Source organism: Manis javanica, chromosome 10 (assembly GCF_040802235.1).
Source record: "Manis javanica isolate MJ-LG chromosome 10, MJ_LKY, whole genome shotgun sequence".
Lineage (NCBI taxonomy): Eukaryota > Metazoa > Chordata > Mammalia > Pholidota > Manidae > Manis > Manis javanica.
In genome coordinates this window covers 111,144,076-111,166,619 of record NC_133165.1, presented here as the reverse complement: position 1 = coordinate 111,166,619, position 22,544 = coordinate 111,144,076, and the positions used below count along the sequence as shown (strand labels likewise).

The 22,544-nt window shown below is 48.5% G+C and overlaps 1 protein-coding gene across 3 annotated transcripts in view; it reads right to left on the bottom strand.

Annotated features, from left to right (window-relative positions):
- Positions 1 to 881: 881 nt before the first annotated feature.
- The window catches only part of GRAP2 (GRB2 related adaptor protein 2), a 58,696-nt gene continuing 37,033 nt past the window's right edge, over positions 882 to 22,544 (bottom strand). For all 3 annotated transcript variants that reach the window (XM_073213902.1, XM_017660758.3, XM_017660759.3), the window contains 7 exons: positions 18,779 to 18,870; positions 12,640 to 12,731; positions 9,480 to 9,599; positions 6,201 to 6,369; positions 4,192 to 4,380; positions 2,902 to 3,024; positions 882 to 2,602 (listed from right to left, as the gene is read on the bottom strand). In XM_073213902.1, coding sequence (XP_073070003.1) covers positions 2,423 to 2,602; positions 2,902 to 3,024; positions 4,192 to 4,380; positions 6,201 to 6,369; positions 9,480 to 9,599; positions 12,640 to 12,731; positions 18,779 to 18,870 — 965 coding nt within the window. In that variant the 3' untranslated portion in view covers positions 882 to 2,422. The remainder of the gene's footprint in view (positions 2,603 to 2,901; positions 3,025 to 4,191; positions 4,381 to 6,200; positions 6,370 to 9,479; positions 9,600 to 12,639; positions 12,732 to 18,778; positions 18,871 to 22,544) is intronic.

Genomic DNA, 22,544 nt, shown 5'->3' with positions numbered 1-22,544 from the left:
AGGCCAAGGGAGCTGCCTCCCCTCCCCCCACCATGGACAGCCTGCCCTTGGCCTCTTAGCTTGAACCCTAGTTCTCTGTGGGTGGTTAGGGGAACTCCTGCTTCCTTCTGATTGAGCCACGTGATGAGCAGGGCCACAGCTTCTTCAGCACCTCAATTAAAAAGACCCCCACAATGGCCTCAGGTGGAATAGAACATCCAGGGCCAGGGTTCTGAGCGCTCTGTCCACACTGCGTGGGAGCCTCTCCAGGCCAGTGACTCCTGCTAGTGACCTGAGGGTGTGTGACACAGACACCACACACAGCCCAGGGAACATGGCACTTGTGTTATTACTCCTTTCTTGAGACGTGTTTCAAGAGGCAAAATCTAAGGCAGAACGAAATCATTTCCTTGTCTTCACTGGGGCTGGTCCTCCCACATGATCAGCCAAATGGATGAAGTTCGTGGGCTGTTTAAAGCGTATGGTTTGTAAATACTGTAAAATCAAACATTACTTTGGGCTTTTATTTACCGTAACGTGCTCGTGTCACCACCTAGCACCAAAACAGCTCACGCGGTCTCCTTTGCCTTCGTTTCCTCTCTCCCTGTTCCTCTGTCTCCGTTCTGTGGTGTCCGTGCCCCTCTCTCTGCAGTATTCACTTCTCTGCTCTGATTCCTCCTCCCACCTGCAGGGGCCCCTCCTTCCGGTGCCCTGCCACTGACTCTTGCCCAGCGCCTTCTGCGCCTGTCCCCCCCCAACATCTCGCTCCCGCCCCCTCCCTTTGTGCCCCTCCTGCTGCTCCCGGATCTTCTGAAATGTCTCCATTACCTTTTCCGTCCTGGGCTTTCATTTCCAAAGGCTGCCACATGCTCCCCATTCACGCCGGACCCCCCCCCCCCCCGCCTCTCTCAGGCTATGTTCTCCTCCCCAGACCCACCACCGATGCCCTTCTTCCTCTTTTTGTTCTCTAAAGGCAATGTGGGCATCAGAGAGTCAGAGAATTCAGAGTCCACGGGACTCAGCCTACACTACACTGACAGTGAACTTCTGAGTCAGAAGCCTTCTTCTTTTATCACCTTCAGTAATCGCTGCCCGCATCCTCCGTAGAGCAGGGAGCACAGGAAAGGGGCCCCACGATCCCTCACCAACCCTTTCATGTCTCAGCACACACAGGCACGCCCAGCCCTCCTAAGTGTCCTCGGTGCACACACGCTTGCTCCCAGCTCCACTAACACTGGGCTTCCTTCTCCAGGTCGGTCTGCTCCAGGGTGAGCACTAGGAAGCACAATCCTATTTTGAGGTGACAAGGAGAGAAGGCAGCAGCGGGGCTTCTCTCCCCAGGTGCAGCTCTCGGTGGGGGTGCCAGCACCGGCACCGCAGCCAGATGTAACAGGAAGCCCGTCTCAAAGTCAGCTCCCACATGAACAGGGTCCTGTTCAGCCAGTCAGTCAAGCAATCAACCAATCGCTAGTCAGTGTTCTTGTGGGGTGGGCTTCTCTGTGGCCCTGGCAAAGCATCTGCAAAACTCAGAAAACCAAGAGGAAAAACAAATAGAGCCCAGAAGAGACGCCCTCGTCACTATAAAACAATAGCTCTAAAATCCATCATTCTAAGCAAGGGCTTCTCTAAGCCCTTTACAGAATTTAGGATGCTGCTTTCTTAGCAGCTTGTGAAACGGAGGTTACACCCAAGTGAGCCACTGGGGCATTTGTGTAAAATCCCTCAATTACCCAGAGCTTGGCTCCTCATGGTTTCTCCGTGTCAGCCACAAGAAGAGGACAAGCCCTGGAGCAGCTCTGAAGGGGATAGAGGAAGCCAGCCTTGCCCAGGCACAGGGTCCCCTGCCGCTCCTGTTCTGCTCTCGCGCCCCATCCAGCTCTCCGCTCAGCCTGTGGGCCTGCACTAGAGTTCTCAATCCAGCAGCGTCCACCTTTGGGGAGCAGGAGGGAAGCTCTCCTACCAATCCTCAAGGCGAGGAGGCCTTGCAGGTAAGCTGGAACATGGCCCACCAAGTCCAGCTCCACCCTGCTGGGCTGCGTCCCATGCCGGGGTGTAGATCGTTACTTAGCTACTCTCAGAGAAAGTTCCCAAGACAAGGAGGAAGCGGTGCTGTCTAAGGACGGGAAGTATTTCAGTTTCATTTCCCTGCTCCCCACTTCTCAGCTCTGCCATGGCCTTCCACACACCCGTGGAAGGCAGGAAAAACAAGTATGAATATAATTCTCCACCTGAGTTTCATATCAACTAATTAACCAAGTAAATTGCCAATAAATTACTATTATAAACTGTATGTATACATAGGCATATATATATGTGTGTGTGTGTGTGTGTGTGTGTGTGTAGATACACAAACATATGTATGTATGTGTAATTCCAGCTTCTCTTCCCTGTCCCCTCTTGCAGGCAGCTCCGGTCAAAAGCTTCACACTCTTCCCAAAGGGCCTCATCGGATCATTGGTGCCACATAGTTGGCAGGGAAAAGGCCTAGTTTGTTGTGCAGGCGGCCAGTCCACCAGGATGGGTTGGAGCTGTCCAGGACCTCCACCACCTCTCCGCAGTGGAATCCCAGCTCATCATCCTCAAGGGCCTCAAAGTCGTACAGCGCCCGGGCCCACCTCACTCGCTGTTGGGGGAAAACACAGAGGGGTCCTGATGAGCCCAGGGCAGGAGGGCTGGCCCACTAGAACCTGAGCCAAGAAGTATGAGGACAGAAGAGGGCCTGGTGGCCAAGTGGAGAACAGACTGGACGGTGCCAGGCTGGGGTCGGCTCTGCCTCAGGACTCTCTCCCTACCGTCATGCGCTGGTCCCCACCACCTCCATTTTGAGCTCCCTGCAGTTTGACGTCTCTCCTGGAAGACCAACCATTTCTCTAATTCCCCTCTTGCCACCTCCACGGAGCATGGTGAGAGAAGTTCACGTACCCCGGCCACTTGGAGCTGCACTGGGTCTGTGTGTCTCCGGTGCATGAGGGCGGCGTTCATTTCGCTGCCCATGCCCATGCCACAGTGCCCGTCGTTTATGTCCAGGCTGCCTCCACGGCGTTCCTAGGAACAGGGACAGCAGAGGACCGGTCACCACACTGCCAGGAGCACCCCTCCCAGTCCCCCAGTGCCTTGCTTGGATGCCATGGACATAGCCACTGTGCCAAAAATACTTGCTGATGACTACAATCAACTCTAGATGATGGAGAGAAGGGGAATAATTACAAAGGGTCCTTAGGTTGTGAAGATAATGCAGGATTTCATTCATTCAGCCAAGCAATATTAATCAGGCACCTACTATGTGTCTAGTACTGTCCTAAGTACTGGGGATATGTAGCTGGAGAGAGAAGGTCTTTATGGTGAGTCACCTCATGTGTTAAGTGAGCAGAGAGAAGAATGTCTAAGAGCCTAGGTAATCAGGGAGGGCTTTGTAGAGGAGGTGATGCTTGAAGTCCAGCTTAAAGGAGGCGGAGGGTCGGCCAGAAAAGGGCATTTCAGTCAGAGGGGACAGCATATGAAAAGCCTCAACGGAATGAGAGAAAATGCAAGGGACCATTCCAGTAACTAAAGGTGCGGTGTTGCTGGGATATGCATGGGGAATAGAGGCAGGTAGCGGGAGACAGGCTGGGGAAACAGATAGGGGCAGCTCACAAAGGGCTTTGTGTGCCCTACTAAGGAATTTAGAAACGATGTTATCTGGCTGTATTGTCCATCTCTGTAAGCCGCCTAAAGTCCCATCTGGAACAAGGTGGGGGATAAATAAAGAAATAAGCAAGGCTCCATTGCTGGTGTTAATCCATTTTTCTTGTAGATCTGACAGCCAGATGGGTTAAGGGGCATGAATAGATTTGGAATTGTGCTGATGGAAAAACAAAGCAATTGTTCACTGACTCCTCAGGGTAAGAATATATGTGTGTGCTCTTCAGGCAGCAAGCTGTTCGATTCACAGAACCTTCTTTGCCAAGAGCAGTTTCCATATCCTGTTTCTGCCATGTGGGGGGCCCAGGGTCTTCCTGAGAATTCTGTGAAGTCTGTTGAGGCCTGGGAAGTTCCTCCCCCAGCCGATGGTCCTGGGACCACACCAGACCCCCAGCATTTATTTGCTATGGTTGTTTCCAGCTTTTGGGGAGTTTTCACACACTAAGTGGCAGTGGGGACAAGGTGGTCTGAGCCTGGTGGGAGAGCAGGCCCTCCTCTGACCTCACAGACCGCTTCCTTCCCCTGAGATACCTGATGGAAGTGGTGGTGCTGCAGGTACCGCTGCTGTGGTGGTGGTGCTGCTGGCGAGTACTGCGAGGACTGGGGGGGCGGCTGGTCCGACAGTTTGCGGTTCATCGAAGGCCGGATTTCTTCTCCCACTGCCCCGCTGAGGTGTGGGCCTCCCTGGGGCCTCCGGTCCAGGCTGTTGCCCCGGCGACCCTGGGAGAGAACAAAGAGGATAGGGATCCATCCTCCTCCCTCATCTCCGGGCCCTGCCCCACCCTTCTGGCAGCTGCTCCCAGATTTTGCTCAGGGCAACTCCAAGAAACAGCTGACCAGGCCAGGGGCAGCTCATGAGGACCGATGGTCAGACCTGCACATTTTCTAAAGTGGCCTCTGTTCTCAGATCCTCCCAGTTGGGGATTTCTGTCTCTGGTTCACACACTTTCCACATGATACCCATTTAGTCCATTCCTAGTGGGCTCATTTTTCTCTGTGTAATCAAGCTTAAATGTTCTATTTTACCGACACAATGCCACCCCTCCTTATCACATGTTGCCACACTGCTGGACATTCCTACCCTCCAGATAAGCTCTGCTATTGACTTTGCATAATTTTGAATTGTCATTTATAGCCGGGTGATGGAGACCCAAACAGCAACAGTCCTGTAGCACCATGAAAACCAGTCTGCCACTGGGCAGGCTGGGAAGAAGCAAGGCCTTTCTCCTTAATGCTACCACAGCCTCGTGAATCAGAGATACTTTCTTGTCATTTTCATTTAACGAACCATTACACAGGGCTCTGGGCTTAGAATATGCCAGGCACTCTTCTAAGTGCTGTACAAATATGAACTCATTTAATCCAGTTTAATGCGGTTTTATGTTGCCTCTCTTATCCCTGCATGCACGTCCTGGCAAATTGATTGTCCATTTCCTGGTTAAAATAGTTAACAAAGTCTTGGTTAGCCTTTGTTATTCTTCCTGAACTCCCTTGTGTTCTCTGGAGGAACACCCTTTCTCCTTTGACTGCAACTTCTCAGGCTTAAAATCAACCAATTACTCAAAAGGGATGACTTTTTTTTTACTTTCCCAAAGCCCATGTTGCTCTTAAAGTCTCAATGCCTTTTCAAATGACCTGTCCCTTCCGGTCAATGGAAGGACATGTCTTATAATCCCATCTCTTACAATCATGTTATTTCCTTTGAAAAACATTTTATGAATTGTGTGTGTGTGAATTTACTTATGGAAGGCCAGGTAACACTTCCCTGGCACCTTCTACTTCCTTGGCACCAGATTCTGTAGTAAGGGCTGTAACTATACCTCATTTGATCCTCATAACAGCCCAGTGCGGGAGGTTTCATTTTTCTCTCCATTCTACAGATGAAAAAACCGATACTCGGAAAGATTTCTTAACTTGGCTAGGTAACAAGGATAGTTAGTGATGAACTCAGAACTTAAGACCAGGTCTGTCTGATGCATTTTCTACTAAAATAATACTTTATATTCCAAACTGCTCCAAGAGTAAGAATTCCAGGTCCGGTTTTCTCCCCTCCCCCACCCCATCACAGAGCTCTCCCTGCTGCCTTAGTCCTGGACTCTAGGCTGCTCTGATGTCCCTGTGTGCAGTGGTTCTGACCCCTTCATCCTTGGGAACTCCTGTGCAAGGCTGAAAACTGTGATGTAGGAATGTCCATAATAACAAAACGAGAGAAGAGCTAATGTTCATTGGTTTCCGTGGTGTTATCAGAAAGATGGAAGAGAAGGGGAAACATTATCTTCCCTAATCCTTGAAACTATCCTATGAGGTAGATACCACTATCATTCTGATCTTAAGGTTGAGGAAACTGAGGATCGGAGAACTTTCCAGAGTCACATAGCTAGGAAGTGTTAACCTAGGATTTAAACTAATATCTGACGTCAGTTATTCTGCCTTTTGGAATACTCAGGACATACCCACCTAACGCATTGTCCGGATGGCTCACGTAGGACGCAAGCTGCCTGAAATCTCTGGATTGGGGCTGATGGGGACCTGGCGCATACCTGATTGTCTTGGGTTCTATCCCTCAGGAAGATCTGCTTCTGTTTGGAGATGGAAGTCGTCCTGTAGTAGTCCACCAACGTATTTAGGGATGGAAACTTCTCTGTCCATAGGAAATAATTACCCTTGTTGTCTCTCATGACCTTGAAGTGCTGAACATCATCCTCATGCCTAGACATCAAGGCAAATCCAGATTGCATATTACATGGTGACAATGGCCCTGCCTCCAGGGCTGATTGCATCCAGGGATGCCTGAGTTCTGTTTGGGCAGGAAGTGGAGATATGGGCTGCCGGTCCCTCACTGGGCAGGTGGGCTGGCTCAGTCAAACTCTAGGGGGAGATTTATGGTAGGGACTGCTCAGGACACAGGCTACATTAGAATTTTCACATCAGCAGAAGGTAATCTGTTTTTCTGACACTGGAACCAACCTTATACAAGAATAAAAATGTTCCAAGTGCTTTACAGTCTGCGAGGTCAAGGACCTTTTTACAATGTTTATTTGGAACATGGCAACTCTTGAGTCCTGTACTATGCTAAGGAGTCTGCCCAGACTCAGAGGGGAGGGGTTTTCAAGCCCCTGTTACCTTTCTGTTATCAGAAGAACTTTGAACCAGCTCCTTTAAGCCCATAAACTAGTTCTGGACAGTAAGAGACTCCCTTGAGAAATTTGTCACACATGTTCTCTACATAATGGAGATTTCTTGATCTTGGTTTATGTTTTGCATAAATAAGGTTACAAAGTATTTTGGGCTTTTGGGGAAAAAAGTGGTTTTCTGGTGTTTTAATTGGAAAGGAACTCAGAGATCATTTAGCTTTATGCCTTCACATTACTGGTGAGGACATAGGCTCAGAGAGGTGGAAGGGCTTGGTCAGGTCACCAGGAGTGAGTGGCAATGTTGAGCCAAGAACCCTGGCCCTCTGATTTCAGTCTAGTGAGCTGGGCCTGGCCCACCATGTACACATACTAACTTGTTTTGGTTCCACACTTTTGACAGCAGCTGGACTCACAAGTGATGGGGCACATTTGTGCCTGGGATGGGGAAACTGGATTTTATTCATGCAGAAAGAGGGAACAGGGCTTTTACCAATAGCTCCAATCTTTCTCCACAACCAAGTCATTCTCTTTTGGATTTCAAGTTTATTTGTCAAATGGAAATACATTTATATTTAAAAATAAACTGGCACTAATGATACCAATTGCTTTATCCAGCAGAAAGGTCAAGAATTGAACAAGGGTTGGAGAATAACATCCATCTGGAGATTGGTGGAGGTTTTTTAGGGATGGATGTAGTGGTCTGTGTTCAGAGGGACAGGAATTCTGATGGTCAATCTCATCTTTTGTGCTGGACTCTGCTCCTAGCTGGGTGCCCATGCAGTGTCCTCTGCCTGACTGTTTTGGGGTAGTAACCAACCCTCTGCCATCACTGCATGGTCTTGCCCTTGGTTTTGGCCACTAGTGAATGCTTTCTTCACTCGCATACCACATGGCCTGTCTCATAGCCATTACAGCTCACATCTGCGTGAGGAGGAGGAAATATTCTTATGATATAATTATTCATCCACCACCTCTTAGTCAAAGAATTCAGAGCAAGAAACACTCATGAGCTGAGAGAATGGATGTCAGGGTTGCAGTTGGTGTTCTGGGTCTTGGGAGAAAGCGTGGCTACCCCACTGTCTCAAGCTCTGAAAGGGGCAGACAAAAGGCTGTAACTCGGGGCTCCAGACTCTAAAGCCTAGTGTTTCAGACCCTTAGCAAATGCTCAGTGATAGAATGACAATTACCTTCTAATTATCTGTTCCCATGGCAGAAAGCCAATGTATAAACAAAAATGATTTTGTTTTTAAATATATTCTGCTACATTTCTGCAGAAGATGTGAAACTGATTATGGTGATAGTCACCATGACAAGGAGCCGCGGGCCTCACCAGCAGGGAAAGACCAGGGCAAAGGCAAGGCTGACTGCTCTGCAGAACTCACCTTGATCAAGGAAATATAAGCCCTAACTCCCAGCTGAAAAGGCCACAGTCAACTTACTTAGCTGGTCCAGTCTATAATCAGGGCCCTTAAGAAATAGGTTTGACTGTAAGATTTATTAATAGAACAAAATTTCATTAAGACCTAACAAGTTTAGAATTTGTGTTAAGTCAATATTGACCTGAGCTAAAATTTACTATGGTCTAAGCTGTGAAAAAGAGTTTTAGTTAAGGAAAATTAAGAGTTTCAGCAAGATTTCAAGGGCAACTCTAATGAGACCAAGCTATTTTTGAATACCTTAGTGGCACGGGTATACAGAAAGCTGACCCATTATTTGTTAAGTCCTTCCTACCTATTCCTTAAACTATCCATTCTTTGTAAACAGTAAAGTGGCCTCAGTTTATTACTTGAGATTGGATTTATGTACTTACAGCAGTAAAGCTGCGTGCCTTTCAAAATACATTGAATAATATGGACCAACATTTCCTATCAATTCCTTCAACAGTAGGTGTCACTGTACAGGTTGTCACACCTCCTTCTGTACTATTTACATTAATTCTTGCACTTTCACATGTGGTCACCGAGTTTGATACATGACTTGCAATCCCAGACACGCTGACCACACGTGGTGTGTTCAGAGTGAGGCTTCTGAGTGTGGGGCTGTGTCACGTTTAGGTGTGGACTGAGTCATTTCCTCCCGGGTGCTGGGCACTGGCGCGACCTCCTGGCTAGTCCCCGCCCCAGTCGGCCACGTGCTGCGAGGCTGCTCTCCTTTTTCTGTGATAGGTTGCGGTGCGGTAGGGCAGCCCTGCTTCCGTGCAGCTACCTCCAACTACACAAGTATCCTATGGTGGTGACTTGGAAGTTTTGTTCTCTTATGACCGTTCTTCAGGCATTCATCAGGAATAAAGGAAAAGGTTAAGACTTAAACCCCAAGACAGACGTGGACAATTGGGGGACTTCTCCCTTCCTTCTCTCTCCCCACTTCCTTCCGCAGGTACTCATTGAGCACCAACTAGGTACGAGGCGCCGTTAAAGGCACAAGGATGAAACAGATAAAAATCCTGTCCTTCCACAAGCACTTCGGCCAGAGAGGGAGGCAAATGGATGTACACGTAATTTTGGCCACAGACCACTGTACGAGGGAGTTATGTAAACATGTCATGGTAAGGAAATGGATGGCTTCAAAGTTGATGAGATGCCTGGGTCCCTTGGCCAGCACACCCCTGAGCAGGAGGTCATGTTCAAGGGGTCACCTCACGGCCTTGGCAGTTGGGGTCAGGGCAGTGTCGGGAATGGCTGGTACCTGACGGAGATGGAGAAGTCCCCTGGGGAGCTCTGGCTGGCCCGGATGATGAAGAAACCAACCTCCTTCCCCATGAGTAAGTTCTCTGCCTGGTGTCTTGAGAGGCCTTCATGAAACCATCTATAAGGCGAGATAAAAGCAGAGAAGCTTGGTGAGACGCTGGTGGTAGGACGGGGCGGTAGAGGAGACACGACCCAAAGCAGGAGGGGAGGCCGGGGGCTCTACTGGGCGGGGAGAGGAGAGAGGTGGGAGAGGGGCCGGGGAGCCTCTGCCCCAAAACAAATGCCCTAGGCAGTTTTCAGGACAGGTGAGGGGGTGTTTCCTTGAGGTACCATCTTTGTTCCTTCCCTCCTGGAGAAGGTTCTCTCTACCTGGGAAACCTGGGTCATGGAAATGTGCCCCTGCACCAAAATGGGGCAGTGTGGCAGTGACTCGCTGTGGTAAGTGGCCACCTGTTGGCAGCTGTGTGAGGGACATGCAGGGAAGATGGACGCACCAGGACAGGGACCCCTTCAGGCACTGGGGCCGCGCGGCAGAGCTGGGAGGGACCTTGGGTGCTGGCTCCCAGGCTGGTACCTCAGTGTCCGGAAGGAGAGTTACAGCTCCGAGCCCACGTTACCTGGGTGGTGTGGAGCGGGAGGGGCTTTGCTCAGTGTGCCCAGCAGAGGCTGCCACGCACCCAGGGAACCCTGCACACACACTTGGAAACAAGTGAAGCCGGCAGCTGCCACCTGGCAGTGTCTACACAGCTAGCTCCTGGGCCCTCCCTGCAAAGTCAGGCTGGAAAATAATCTTTGCTGTGGAAAAAAAGAAACAGGAGAAACTGCTCTTTCAGGGGAGCAGTCAGGGTGGCAGCCTCAGGAAGGGCTGCTGCAGGGGACATGGCACATATGCAGAAGACCAAGCCCTTCCATAGGGGCGAGGCAAACAGACTACAGCCTCAGGCCAGGAGGCCAGGAACCGCTCTCATCCGTGGAAGAGTGAAACAAGTATTCCCAGTCAGTCAGTGGCCAAGCCCCACCTGTGTTCCATTTCTTGAAGGAGGCTGCTCTGATTGTTGCTGCTAGAAGGCCAATGTGTGCGTCCCTTTATAGTGAACGTCCAACAGGCCATGGCTGTGAAGTCCTTTGTGAGCAATTCCCTGTGCCCTCCAGAATTCAGGAACCTGAACTCCAGACAGAGGTGGCAGGAGAGATGTCCTTATTCCAGATGCAGAACTGCAGGGTAAGGTTGTTCGGGCTCCAAGGGGCAGATGGCTTCTGGCAGTCATCTGCCTGGACATCCCACCAAAGTATGTGCCACATACTCCCCTGCAGGGCTGGACAACTGACCGTCACAGCATGGCCCAGTGTAGGAAATGTAATGCAGGTGGAAAAAGAAATGGGGCATGCACCACAGCAGCCATCCCTCCAAGGGAATATTTTGGAAGAGGTAGCAAGTGGTTAGAAAATAGGTATTTGTTGTCCAGTTGGAATTTGAAAAGTGACTTCTTTCAGGACTTGCAAAAATGTCTGGCTGCTACATATTAAATGAGCGGCCAGGGTTACATTACTACCTATCATTTCAAAGCTATCCATTCATCTATTGAACAGCTTTTTATTGAACACCTGCTACGTGCTGGGCCCTCCTCTGGGAACTGGGGGTGTGAGGTGAGCAAACCAAACCCTTGCCCTCCTGGGACTTACATTCTAGTGGGGGTGGGGGCGACACAACCGACAACAAAATAATGACAAACATACTGTCAGATGAGTGCTGTGAAGAAAATGAACACCAAGAGGGGTGGGGCTTGGGGGAGTACATTTAAATATGGCGGAGGGGAGGGCCTCCCGGGGAGGAGGATATTCTAACCCTAAAGGATACTGAGAGACCAGGAGAAACCAGTAAGGGATGCAAAGGAGGGGCAGCCAGGGAGTGGGGAGCAGGGGGAAGGGTGTCCCGGAAGCCAAATGCAGGAAGTGTTTCAGGGAGAGAAAGACCCCCACCTCGACCCCAGCCGCAAATGCTGCTGAGATGACAGCTGGAAGTTCACTGTGATCTTGATAAACAGGTTTTGAAGGAGCCATGGGGGCTCCAGAGAGAATGGGGGCGAGGACGTAGCGAATCCAAACTTTCTTTTGAAGCGGTGGAGTCGTGCTGGAAGGGGATTTGGGATCGAGAGTTGCTTTGCTTTTGTTTTTTGGTAAGATGTGAGAAATTGCAGACGGTTGTTTGCAGATGATCCAGCAGAGAGGGAGAGAAAGCTGACGCGGGAGAGAGGGGGGAGAATTTCCCCTGGAAGCACAGACAAACAGCTGCAGGAAAGGAAGATTGTCTGGGTGCTGGGCAAGGGTGGCTGGTGTGAGTCAGGGTCGGGGTGGGGCAGAGGGGCTGTTCTCGTGGCTTCTGTTGTCCCAGTAACCTGGAAGCAAGGCCATCAGCTGACAGCGCATGGCTGGGGAGCCGCAGGAGGTCTGAGGAGTGGGGAGGAGATGATGTGGTCATCTGGAAGATTACAGGGCAGCATCAGGCGCCCAGCTACCAGTGGTCATTCTCTTGTTTCAGTAGTCAGTTCAGTTCACCTCAGCAGAGTCACCAATACCACTTGGGTTTTCTAACAAACCTTTGCTCTTTGGGTGCATCCTGACTCTCAGACAAGAATAGATTTCTGTCGAACCCCTGTGGTCAATTCTTGAGACAAATCTTACCTTTTCGTTTCCTCTTTATGAAGGGAATTTCCCCCTTTTCCCCACTGATGTCTCTCACTGGTGTGAGCATGGTTTAAGGGAGGTGGGAGTGTCCACATGCCTGATTAGTGTGTATCAGGTTAGGATGGAAGGTAGGTTGGGAGGTAATGGACAAATGCCTGGAAGTAGCAGATCCTGAAGTGGGGTGCCCAACAGCACCTCCGTTGGAATTCTTGGGAGCCCTATGATTATAATTATAGATGATTTTAGTTTATAAACCTAAAATAGGCAATACATGCACATGGTATAAATTTCAAAAGGAATGTAATGAAATGCAAATCTCCCTCCCACCCCTGGCCTTCAGCTGTGTGGTTCCCTCTTCAGAGACAGCCCATTTTGACAGTATCTTGGGTATGCATGGATAATTTTAGTGAGGACTGAAAAAGCAAGGCGGGTGTGTGTGGGTAGGCCCCCTTCAGCAGGCTGGAAATACTTACTCAGGAAACTGGATGTCTATAAAATTCTGGGGCACGTACCCCTCTTGGCTCCCAAGCTCCGCCTTGAACCACTCCTCTTGGATACTTAAGATCTACAAGGAAGGGAACAAAGGGCAAAGACACTGCAGGGAGGACCAAGAGGCAAGGGGCAGGGGCTGCCTGGAGGAAAACAAGTCAGAGGCACCGCACAGCTGGCCCCAGTGGGTGGAAGCAGGTTTTTCTTTGGAGTGTGGCTTATCTGGACCCCAAGCTGTTTCTGTCCCCTTGAGCTCCCCACCCATATGACTCCGCCATGGCTTGGCCTCCGAGACTCAGCACTCAAGGGCCTCCCTGAACCCCTTCCCTCTTCTATGCTGGAATTTCATGTGTCCCAGATCTCACCACCCTAAGCTCCGTGTCTGGGCAGATGGTGGGAAAGCGAGAGTAGCTACTCCATGGTTTTTTCTTTGCCAGCTAACCAGGAACCTTTTAAAAATTTAATTTGTTCTTTTTTTTTAAACAATCAGATTAAAACTTAAACTTCCACGTGGGGCCAGCTCTGAAAACAGTCACTTTTTGTGTTCACGCTCCATGTGTTTCACAAACAATCTGGACATAACAAGCGATTTGGAGTGTTTTCTCTGAACTTGCTCTTAGAGATCACAAACGGATCCAGAAGTTCTGTCTCCTTACTATGCGGCCCTCCCTTGACCAAGACCCCCAATGATATCACCTACCCCGAATACTCATATGACTCATCAGACTTGGCTCCGTGTGGCTTCTCATTTTTTCAGAAAATGTTTCACTGTTTAGAGACGTATCTTCATGCCTCCCGCCTCTACCCCCCATTTAGAATGTTTCTAAAGTTTGTGGCATAGACTCGAACAGTAAGGAGGAGCCCTCCTACTTCTGGATTTTGTATGAGAAATAATAAATCCTTGTTATTATTTAAGCCATTTTTAGTTTCTGTTTCTTGTCATTGAAAATGTCTTAACTGACAGAAGTGCTATTATAAAGGGGAAGGCAGAAGACGGCCAGGAAAGACTGTGGTCCCCGGAGTAGACAGGGACACCAGAGGCACAGCAGGGGAAAAGCCTGGAGTTTCATCTTGAGTTTTGTGGGGGGCCATTACAGGATTTTAAGCCGGGAAATAACGCAGTAAGGACTAGAGTTATGAAAGAGGGCTGTGTCAGAACATGGGGACAGATTGGAGGGGTGGCGTCAAGGGGAAACTGTAGGAAGACACGGGTAGCATCCAGGTGAGCATAAGGGGGATCCGGGCCTAGTTTAGCGGAATCCAGGAGGCAGAGTGGGTAGGCAGGCTTTCATGACGAGGAGCGAAGGGAGGAGGATCCCAGGAAGGCTTTGGGTTTGGGGCTTGGGAGATTGAGTGGGTGGTGATGACTTCACTGAAATAGGAAATACGGGAGGAGGAGCAGGTCTGAGGAAAAACTCCTGGGCTTCAGATTGTCTCTGGGTGAATCCAAGCTGCCCCTGGGACTGAGAAGAAAAGCCCAGTGAGCCGTTGGGGGTGCGCCTGGACTCAGCAGAGAGGCCACGGCTGGAGTTTAGGATTCCAGAGTCATCCGGAAGTGGGTGGAGTTGAAATCACGGGTCCCACGGGTTTGCCTCTCCCAGAGATGGGAAGAGAATGGCAGGGAGCTAAGAAATTGAGAAGTGATTATCTATTTCTAATATCACTTCTGAGGTGGAAGAAAGGGGACAGCACTTCGAGTTTGGGATGAGGAAACCTGGTTTCCAGCTTGGCCCTGTCACCAGCTGTATGACCTGTGGCAGGTCAATTAGCCATCTGAAAATGGGGACAATATTAACAGGCTAGCTCCTCACGGAGCTGATGCAAGGACCAAAGGAGCCCTGGTACCTGGAAGTGCTTCAGAAAGCGCTGTTTTTTAAAACCACAGTTCTGTCCAGTGTGATATTCTCATGAGGGAGGACTCCAGCTCTGGGGGACAGGGCGGAGTTTACAAGTTCTTTAAAGTATTAGCTGTATGTGTTTTGAATATAACCATTCATTTTGAAGAAATAAAAGTGTGTCCCATATTTGAGCTCTAGAGTTGCTGTGAACAGAAAACCTTCCTTCCAGTTTCTAACATCAATTGTGGCTGCTGGCATCACTGAAGATGCTGCGTACATGTTTGCTGAGGGGCATGGTGGCAGGGGAGCCGGGTGCGGGGGAAATCTAGGTCACATGGCAATGTGACATATGGCTTGGGTGGCAAATGTCAAATATGAAGGTAAAGAGGGAGGAGAGGTGGAAGAGGCCTTTGGAAATCGGCTTCTCGTGGTAAGAGCCACACTGGTTTTCGATCACTGACCTGAAACCAGCTGTAACTTAGTAATCATGGCTCACCCCCATCTACCTCCTGCAGCAGCTGAGAGATTATCCCACAGAGGTGGCCATTTCTCTCCACCACCTGGAGCTCGATCTGCCTGTGACCATATTCCCAGAGAGGTGAATTTCTGGGCTTTTTTATGGTTTTAAAAAATCTCTTTTTGTGCAGAGAAGAGTATTTGGGGGGAGATGGTTTCCTCTTGCCGTTGCTGGCCCCACACTTCCTGTTCTCATCTCTCCATCTATTCAGCTCCCCTATCTCTCACGCCCATCGCGTCAGCCTGAGCAAGGAGTTCAGCCTGAACCCATGAGCTTTCACACTTAGCTTTACTGTATCTTAATTCTTTTAATGTTGCCTACAAGAATAATTTTCTGGGTTACATGGCCTGAGAATAAATTAGACGTGGGATGAGGACAAAATGTACAGTCAGAAGAATTTTAAAATCAGATGGAATTAAAACTCTTAGAGGCATAGCAGAAGTCTGAAGTATTGAAGACGTTAATTACGTAGGATTAACTCTTAGTGCTTTTAGGTTGCTGTGTTAGAAGAAAGAAGCAGACAGAAATAGACTGGGCCAAGAGACATTTTGGAGTGATTGGCAAATTCAAGTGGGGAAGGTAAGTTTGGTGCTGTGTGTAGCTGCGGGTCCAGGGGTTTTGACACAAACACAGAATATCTGACTCCTGACTGTTCAAACATTATTCTCACAGGAGAAGCAGGATCAAGTCACTTGGCAGGAGTCTCCTGTCTACCATCTTGTGCATCTAGTTTGCACTTAGGTGCTGGGAATACAGAGATGGATAAACTGGGATCTTTGCCCTGTGCTGGGGTTCTTTGCCCTGGAGGGGGTGCATTTGTGGTGAGCTAGTCAGACAGAGTACTTTCTAATTAAAAGGTCTGTTTAGTCTTTTAGCACCAACAGATCCTAGGGCTTGTCACCATCTTTGGAGGAGGGGGACAGATGCTGCAGTTGCACGTGGAGAACCACAGGCAGGCCACTGACTGCGATACAGACATTCTGTGAGGCGCGGCCAACACCCCTCTCCACTTCGGTACCACTGCAGCTGTAGTGGACAGAGTTTGAAAAGGAGAGGTTTGGCCTTCTGATGGAATTCTAAACAAGCAGGCAAGACTCAATTTGCCAATTCAAGCGACATGTCCTGGGCCCTGATTTGGCTGTGACTTGTGTTGGGCTCTGCTGGGAAGGCACAGAGATGTTCCCGCAGCTCTGCTCAGGGTGCCCACAGAGCAGTGGAGGAATCCACCACCCATTCATCAAATATTAGGGAGGGGCAGATTTCTGCTGTTCTCCACAGTGGAACCAGTGCAGAAATGGGCGATCAGGGCCCCAAGGGTAAAGGCAACAATGAGAGATGGACAAATGGAGCCTGAGAGCTCAACGGTGCGGTCTTCTCATAAATAACTGTGGTGTGAAGCCAGATCGTGAGTGTGAAATGCTGGGGAAGAGGTGAAGAGAGAATGACTGATTCTGCTGGGTGGTCAGGCAAGACAGAGGGGCAGCAGGGCAGCAGGGTGTTGAGGAGGGTATTGAGGGTTCCACGCCAGAGGCAGTCAAATGTGTGTGTAGGACAGGGGCCTTCAGACTGTGGGGAAAGACCCTGGGAAAGGATGGTGTGTATGCTGCAGTGTGACACAGGGCCTTATACACACAAAGATGTGTGTACATGTGTGTATGAGTGTGTGTGCATGTGTGTATGTGCACGTTCATGCATGCGGGTATGATGAGGCTGGGCAGTGGCTTAGGCAGATGTCAATCAATTGGTTATGGGGAACCAGTGAATGCTTTGAGTAAGGAAGTGATATGATCTGATTTGTTTTCTAGAAAGATCCTGGGAACTATTATGTTGAACGATTTGAAGGAGGAAGAGATGGGGTAATGAGTTCAGTAAAGGGCTGGGGCAAGAGTCTACACAATCAGAGGCAGCAGAAAGGGGTAATATTTATAACATGCTCCTTTATTGAGCATCTGCTTTGTTTGGGCTAGGCCCATTATCTCTAACCCTTCCCACAACTCTGCAAGACAGATATGGCCTCCAAGTACAGTGAAGAGGGGGCAGTTGACCGACCTAAGACTGCATAGCTTGTGAGCTGGGATTCAAACTCAGATATATCTGCCCCGAAGTCCATGTTACTTTTTCCTACATCAGACTCTTCTATAGTGAAGAAGGATATTGCTTAAGAGATATCATGAAAGAAAAATATTCAGAGTACAGTGTTCAGGAGTCAGATGGAACTCTATACAGATCCAGGGAATCAGCAGTGTCAAACTCCACAGGCTTTGTAGCAGGGTCATTATATTCCACATAAGGAGAAGACTGGGAGACTTTAACGGAATGTTGGGGCTAAAAGGTAGGTTCCAGAAGGTTCCAGCAGAATGAATGGGAAGTGAGGAAGTGGAGGCACCCAGCATAGCACATTCTTCCCAGTATTGTCAGCGAAGGCAAGGGAAGAAATAAAGAGCTAGATTGAGAAGCAGAGTTGAAAGTGTTTTTTGTCTTTTTACTTTTCTGGGGAATAGAGAAAATTTAAGGAAGATACTAGGTTCTGTTTGCAATGAGAGATTAAGGGTGTGAGCTGGCTCCCTGGCCTCTTTTGAGGGAAAACATGAGAGTGGTTGATAACCATGTGGTCACAATGCCCCTTGGAGAAGGGAGGGACTGCTCACCATGTGGCAGATCTATCTGTGTGACCTTGGTAAGATCCCAAAGACACAAAAGTCACCTTTCCCTGGGTCAGCAGCTTAAGCAATGACCTTGAGTAGCTACAGTATCAAAAGCACACTCTTTGCAACCACATGCTAGATCTTTCAGGGTGAGATTAGTTAAGGGGATAAATACTGGGGGGTGTCAAATTGCAAACCAAGTCACCCTACCTGGTTTTACTCCACAGACCAATTTCCAGTCACCCTCAAAGTGACAAAGTTCTTTCTATAGCAAGCCTCATTCTTAGTGGTGAGACAGTGGTGGCCTCAGTGCCCCTGGACAGTCTGAGAAGGCCCATGTTGGCTGCTAAGGACCAGGGATCAGGGTAATGGGGGTGCTCTGAGGCCAGGCAGGGCCATTGGCATCACAGACTCCCCTCTTGAAGGGCTTGTGCTCTTTTGCAGAAAATGGGCTGAGATGTAGTCATTAGGTGTGGTACATGATATGTGGGACCAGTCCAAGGCCTCTTCAGCTCAGCAAATGGCCACTACAACTCAAGTGTGGGTGGCAGACAAGTTTCAAGAAGCCCCTGGATGGCCGTGTGTGTGTGGCCTTCGTGAGCCGCATCTCCAGCTGCCTTTCCCAGGCCGTCTCCACCTGCACTCTCCTCTGGCAAGGTCCAGCCCTCTTGAGCCTCCCAATGCTCACTGGACGCCACAAGGCCTCGCTCATCTCTGGGCTTTAGCTAAAAGCCCCACTTACCTCCATTGTAGTCCCTCACAGGCGACATTGCTGCGCGTTCCTACAACCCCATCATACAAGGTGGGATCACTTGTTCCCCCACCTGTGCTCCCTGAGCACTTAGATAAAAACATCTGTAACAGCTTACCTCCCACCCCCACCCAGACCACTAGCATCTCCAGATAAGGATGGTGGCTTATGCCAACCGTATTTCTATCACCTGGCTGGCTAGCTGGCATACAGGTGCCCAGAAGGGACCCTTTTGATGGAGGTGAATTTCTCTTTTTGAAAGGAACCATGTACAGTTCTTAAGAAACAAAGGCATGGATTGTTAGATTAGCTCTGTGATCAGACCAGGGTAACCAAACTCCCTGTGGCTTCCCTGGGCCCCACCTCACCTACCTTCAGAACATCTCCAGTGTGAAAGCTCAGTTCGTCCTCACCTGAGGCGGTGAAATCAAACTTGGCAATGGCTTCCATGTTGCAACGTGAAGCTGGAAGAGAAATAGTGTGGTCATTGTGTCTTTCTGCCAGAAGGCTTAGCACTTGGTAGGTGAGTGGTCGAACGCCTCCAGGCCGAGGTTGGGGGTGAGGGGGTGGAGCACAGGCGCACAGTGAGGGCTTTGTTTTCAGGAAGAGCCGCCTGAGCCCTTGGGATCTGCTTCTCGGCCTCATTCTCTGAATCCCCAGGAGCAGGATCTACAGTCCAGGGAATGCCCCGTCTTCTTTCATCTCCCCTTGGCTGTCCTGGCCTATCACCATTTCTGGGGCATCTCTGTTTCCGGCTGATAAGGATGGAAGACTTGCTCTCACCTCCAACTGGAGGCCCGAGGGGCTGGAAAGCCTGTTCTGTAAACACTGTCCCGAGGCTGTCCCTTGGCAGCTATATTTAACCAGGCAGTGTTAATTAGACAGATGCCATTTTCTCTTTTACATCTGAATCATTTAAGGGAATTAGCGTTGGCCAGTGGGGAACTTAGCATCCTTTGGCAGGGTTTGAGAGTAGAAGCCATTTCAGTTTTAGAATTTGGAGACTTAATTAATGAAATTTCTTATTTTATTATTATAGTGTAAGCCAAGTACATTTTGAAAATTCTATTTTAATACTTCTGAATTGAGTTAAAATACCAGTCCCTGCTAGAAATACATGAGACCTGTGTAAGGATAAATAAGTCAGCCTACAAATGAAAGCTCTCTGGTTTTGTTTTAGGTGACGGTGGGAATGTGACAGAAAGAGAACTGAGTCCTGGTTTCGTTGTTGATTAGCTGTATGATCTTGGGTAAGTAACTAAACCTTTTGGAGTCGCAGGTTCCTCATCTGTAAAATGGGGATCTTAACACATCTTCAACCAATTGGGATGTGAGATTGAATTAAATAATGGATGCAAAGTGTTACACAAGACAAAAGCTAAGTAGTATTTATGTTTTAAAATGATTTTATGGAATGAATTTTTCCTTCGCAAAGGTAGCCAGGCCAAAAGCAGCACAAATTTTCTTCTAATTTCTCCCATCTCCTCTAAACTTTTCTCATTGAAATCTGATGCTTTTTCTCCATGATCTCAACTCTTTCGGTTCTCTGATAAGACAGTTTGCTGTCAGGACATAGTTTTGAAAGCATTAACGTTTAATATTAACGTTTCACAAAATTTGCCTAAGTCTGAATAACCCTCAAACCTGAATGACTTTCAGTGGCCAGTAAACTGGGACCACAACGGTCTTCTCAGTGGGAATTTCTGCCCAAGTGACAAAATTTGGGTAAATCAGGAAGGTGACCGCTGGTGGGAGGGAGCAGCATGCGGCAGTCAGGGGATTAAAGCCACTGCAATAGTGGTGACAGCAAGGTGTTCATTTCTCTGATTTTCCACATTTTCTTGGTCTTCCAAAGTCAATTTGTAGAGGTGACTATTACCAATCCCAAAGATAGATACTAAGCAAAAAATATTTCAAGAGCCAAAGTAAAATGTCATAGTTAACTGTCTGAGCTTTATCACTACCCAAAACCTTTTCCAAACAAGAAAAAATATATATATGCTTTTTTCCACTTTCCTCTGAATCGGTCCATGTAAGGCAAATTAGAATTTGGGTGACCCAGGATGATCCCCTCAACAGAGAGGAGTATTTTGCCCTCCTTAGTGAATGCTAAATGCCTTTGCTGATTTGATTCACCCCATTACTTCAAAATGCAAAACTTCCCCTAATTAAGGCCCTGCCTCTAGTTTGCAGAAAGATTCATTGTTTGTGGGTCACCCTCATGGTATCAACAGTAAACGCTGGTCACCTCAGGAGATCAAGTGTCAGGTGAATGGTCTTGAAAACCAAGATCTCATTTCTATGCAAATTTACCTTAATAAGCAGGATGGAGACAGGGAGGGCAAATAAAACACATATTAGAAAGTCACAGAAATTAGAGATGAAAAAAATATCCAAAGCATGCTCTAGATACGACCTTGAGCTTGGGCAGATCTTCCCTGTGTTAGTGTAACTCAGTTCAGGCCTGAGCGCTTGTCGGGGCCGGCTCTACGTCCCTTCAGTGAGGAGGCCCAGGCAGAAGTAAAACTGCTTCTGAACAGTGTGGCGCTTTTCTCTGCCTTCCCCAGGGGCAGGTGGTATGGTAAAGCCAACTGCACACACTCATCGCAGAGCTCCCCAGTTTATAATATTAATCCTGGCTCAAAAAACCAGTTAAACAGTCCCACTCTTCATGCAATCACTTTGAAAATGTTTTTTTGCTTCTCATTTTCATTTGTGAAGTGTAATCTGCTCAGGCTGTTCGGTAGGTGGGAGATGCTCAGGGTGGAGTGGGGGATGCTCTATTTTAGTTCAGATCAACAGGGCTTTGCCAGTCCTTCCCCTGAATTTACCATTAGGGAATTTTACTGTTGCTATCAGGGAAGCAGCGAATGGCAAATGCGCCACTCCGAGAGGGTGGGCTTCTGTTCAATCATTGAAATGCATGGGAAGTTATATCCCATTCCTCTGTATCCATTAGTTTTAATTTTGAAAAGTTTTAAATTGCCACCAGGAAAAAAGAAAACTGAACTAACATGGTTTATTCAGTATTTATCCATTTGTTTTATTATCTCTTCTTGCTGCCACTGCATCGGGGAAACAAATAAATATATGATGGAGATAAAAACCTGGCTGCAGCAATTCCAAGGAAAAAGAGAGAGGAGTGGGGGAGGGAGGAAGGGAGAGAGAGAGGGAGAGGGAGAGAATGAGAATGAATTCCAAAACGAAATGATGCCTTTGGGTCCTTTTTGCAGTTACAGTGTTTCTGACCCCTGGGGGCGATGAAGAGAGAGAAGCACCTCTTCAGGGAACCTCACAGATGGGTTAAATGTGGGTATCTTGCCAGAGATCAGCTTCAGAAATGGCTGAAATCCTACCTGCCACAGAGTGTGAATGAGAAGTGACAGAATCCAGGGGCAGCCAGGCCACGTGCAGCAGCCACCCCTTACCAACCCCAACCCCGCTGACGATGCCATTTGTCCAGGAATCTTGCCTCAGAACCGTGCTGGGCTCCTGCCCCTAATCCCGGCTCTGCTTCTCACCACCCACCCCCTGCATCTCTCTCACTTCACCCCTTTATGAATTGCATGTAATATCCCCTAGCACCTTGAGATACAGATCTGTTTTGCCACAGGGCAACACCGCACAGGACTTCCCCAGGCATGATTTTCTCTGCCCTTGCATTTCCATTTCAGCTTCTTTTACCATCAAAAAAACCTGAAAAATATTCAAGTTATATACCAGGAATGCTTATCTACTGAAACATAGCCACCACAGAGAATGAAAACAAAAGCCACAAGGCAGCTCTTTAAAATAGCCTCCATTTGAAAGCCAGATTAAATCTATGTGTTCAGAAATAAGTAGTTACCCTCAAAATGGTACCAGGCAAGAAACTTGAAATATTTCAGCTCCTCCTAAATTGGCTATGAATAGCCAAGTTTGCCATTTTATGCATCTCTTAAAAGAGCAATTGCATAACACCCCAAAGCTGTTCGAAGATTCAGGCTCAGGACCCATAGGAAGAACAAGCTGGGTCCCAAAGAGACATCACTTCCTATTTTGCTGGAGAGAACTCTAATTTGAACATTATATGACTTGCCCCAATTATGTTGTAATCCAGTTAAGATAATGTCTTGGGGGAAAAAAGAAAGAGAAACAT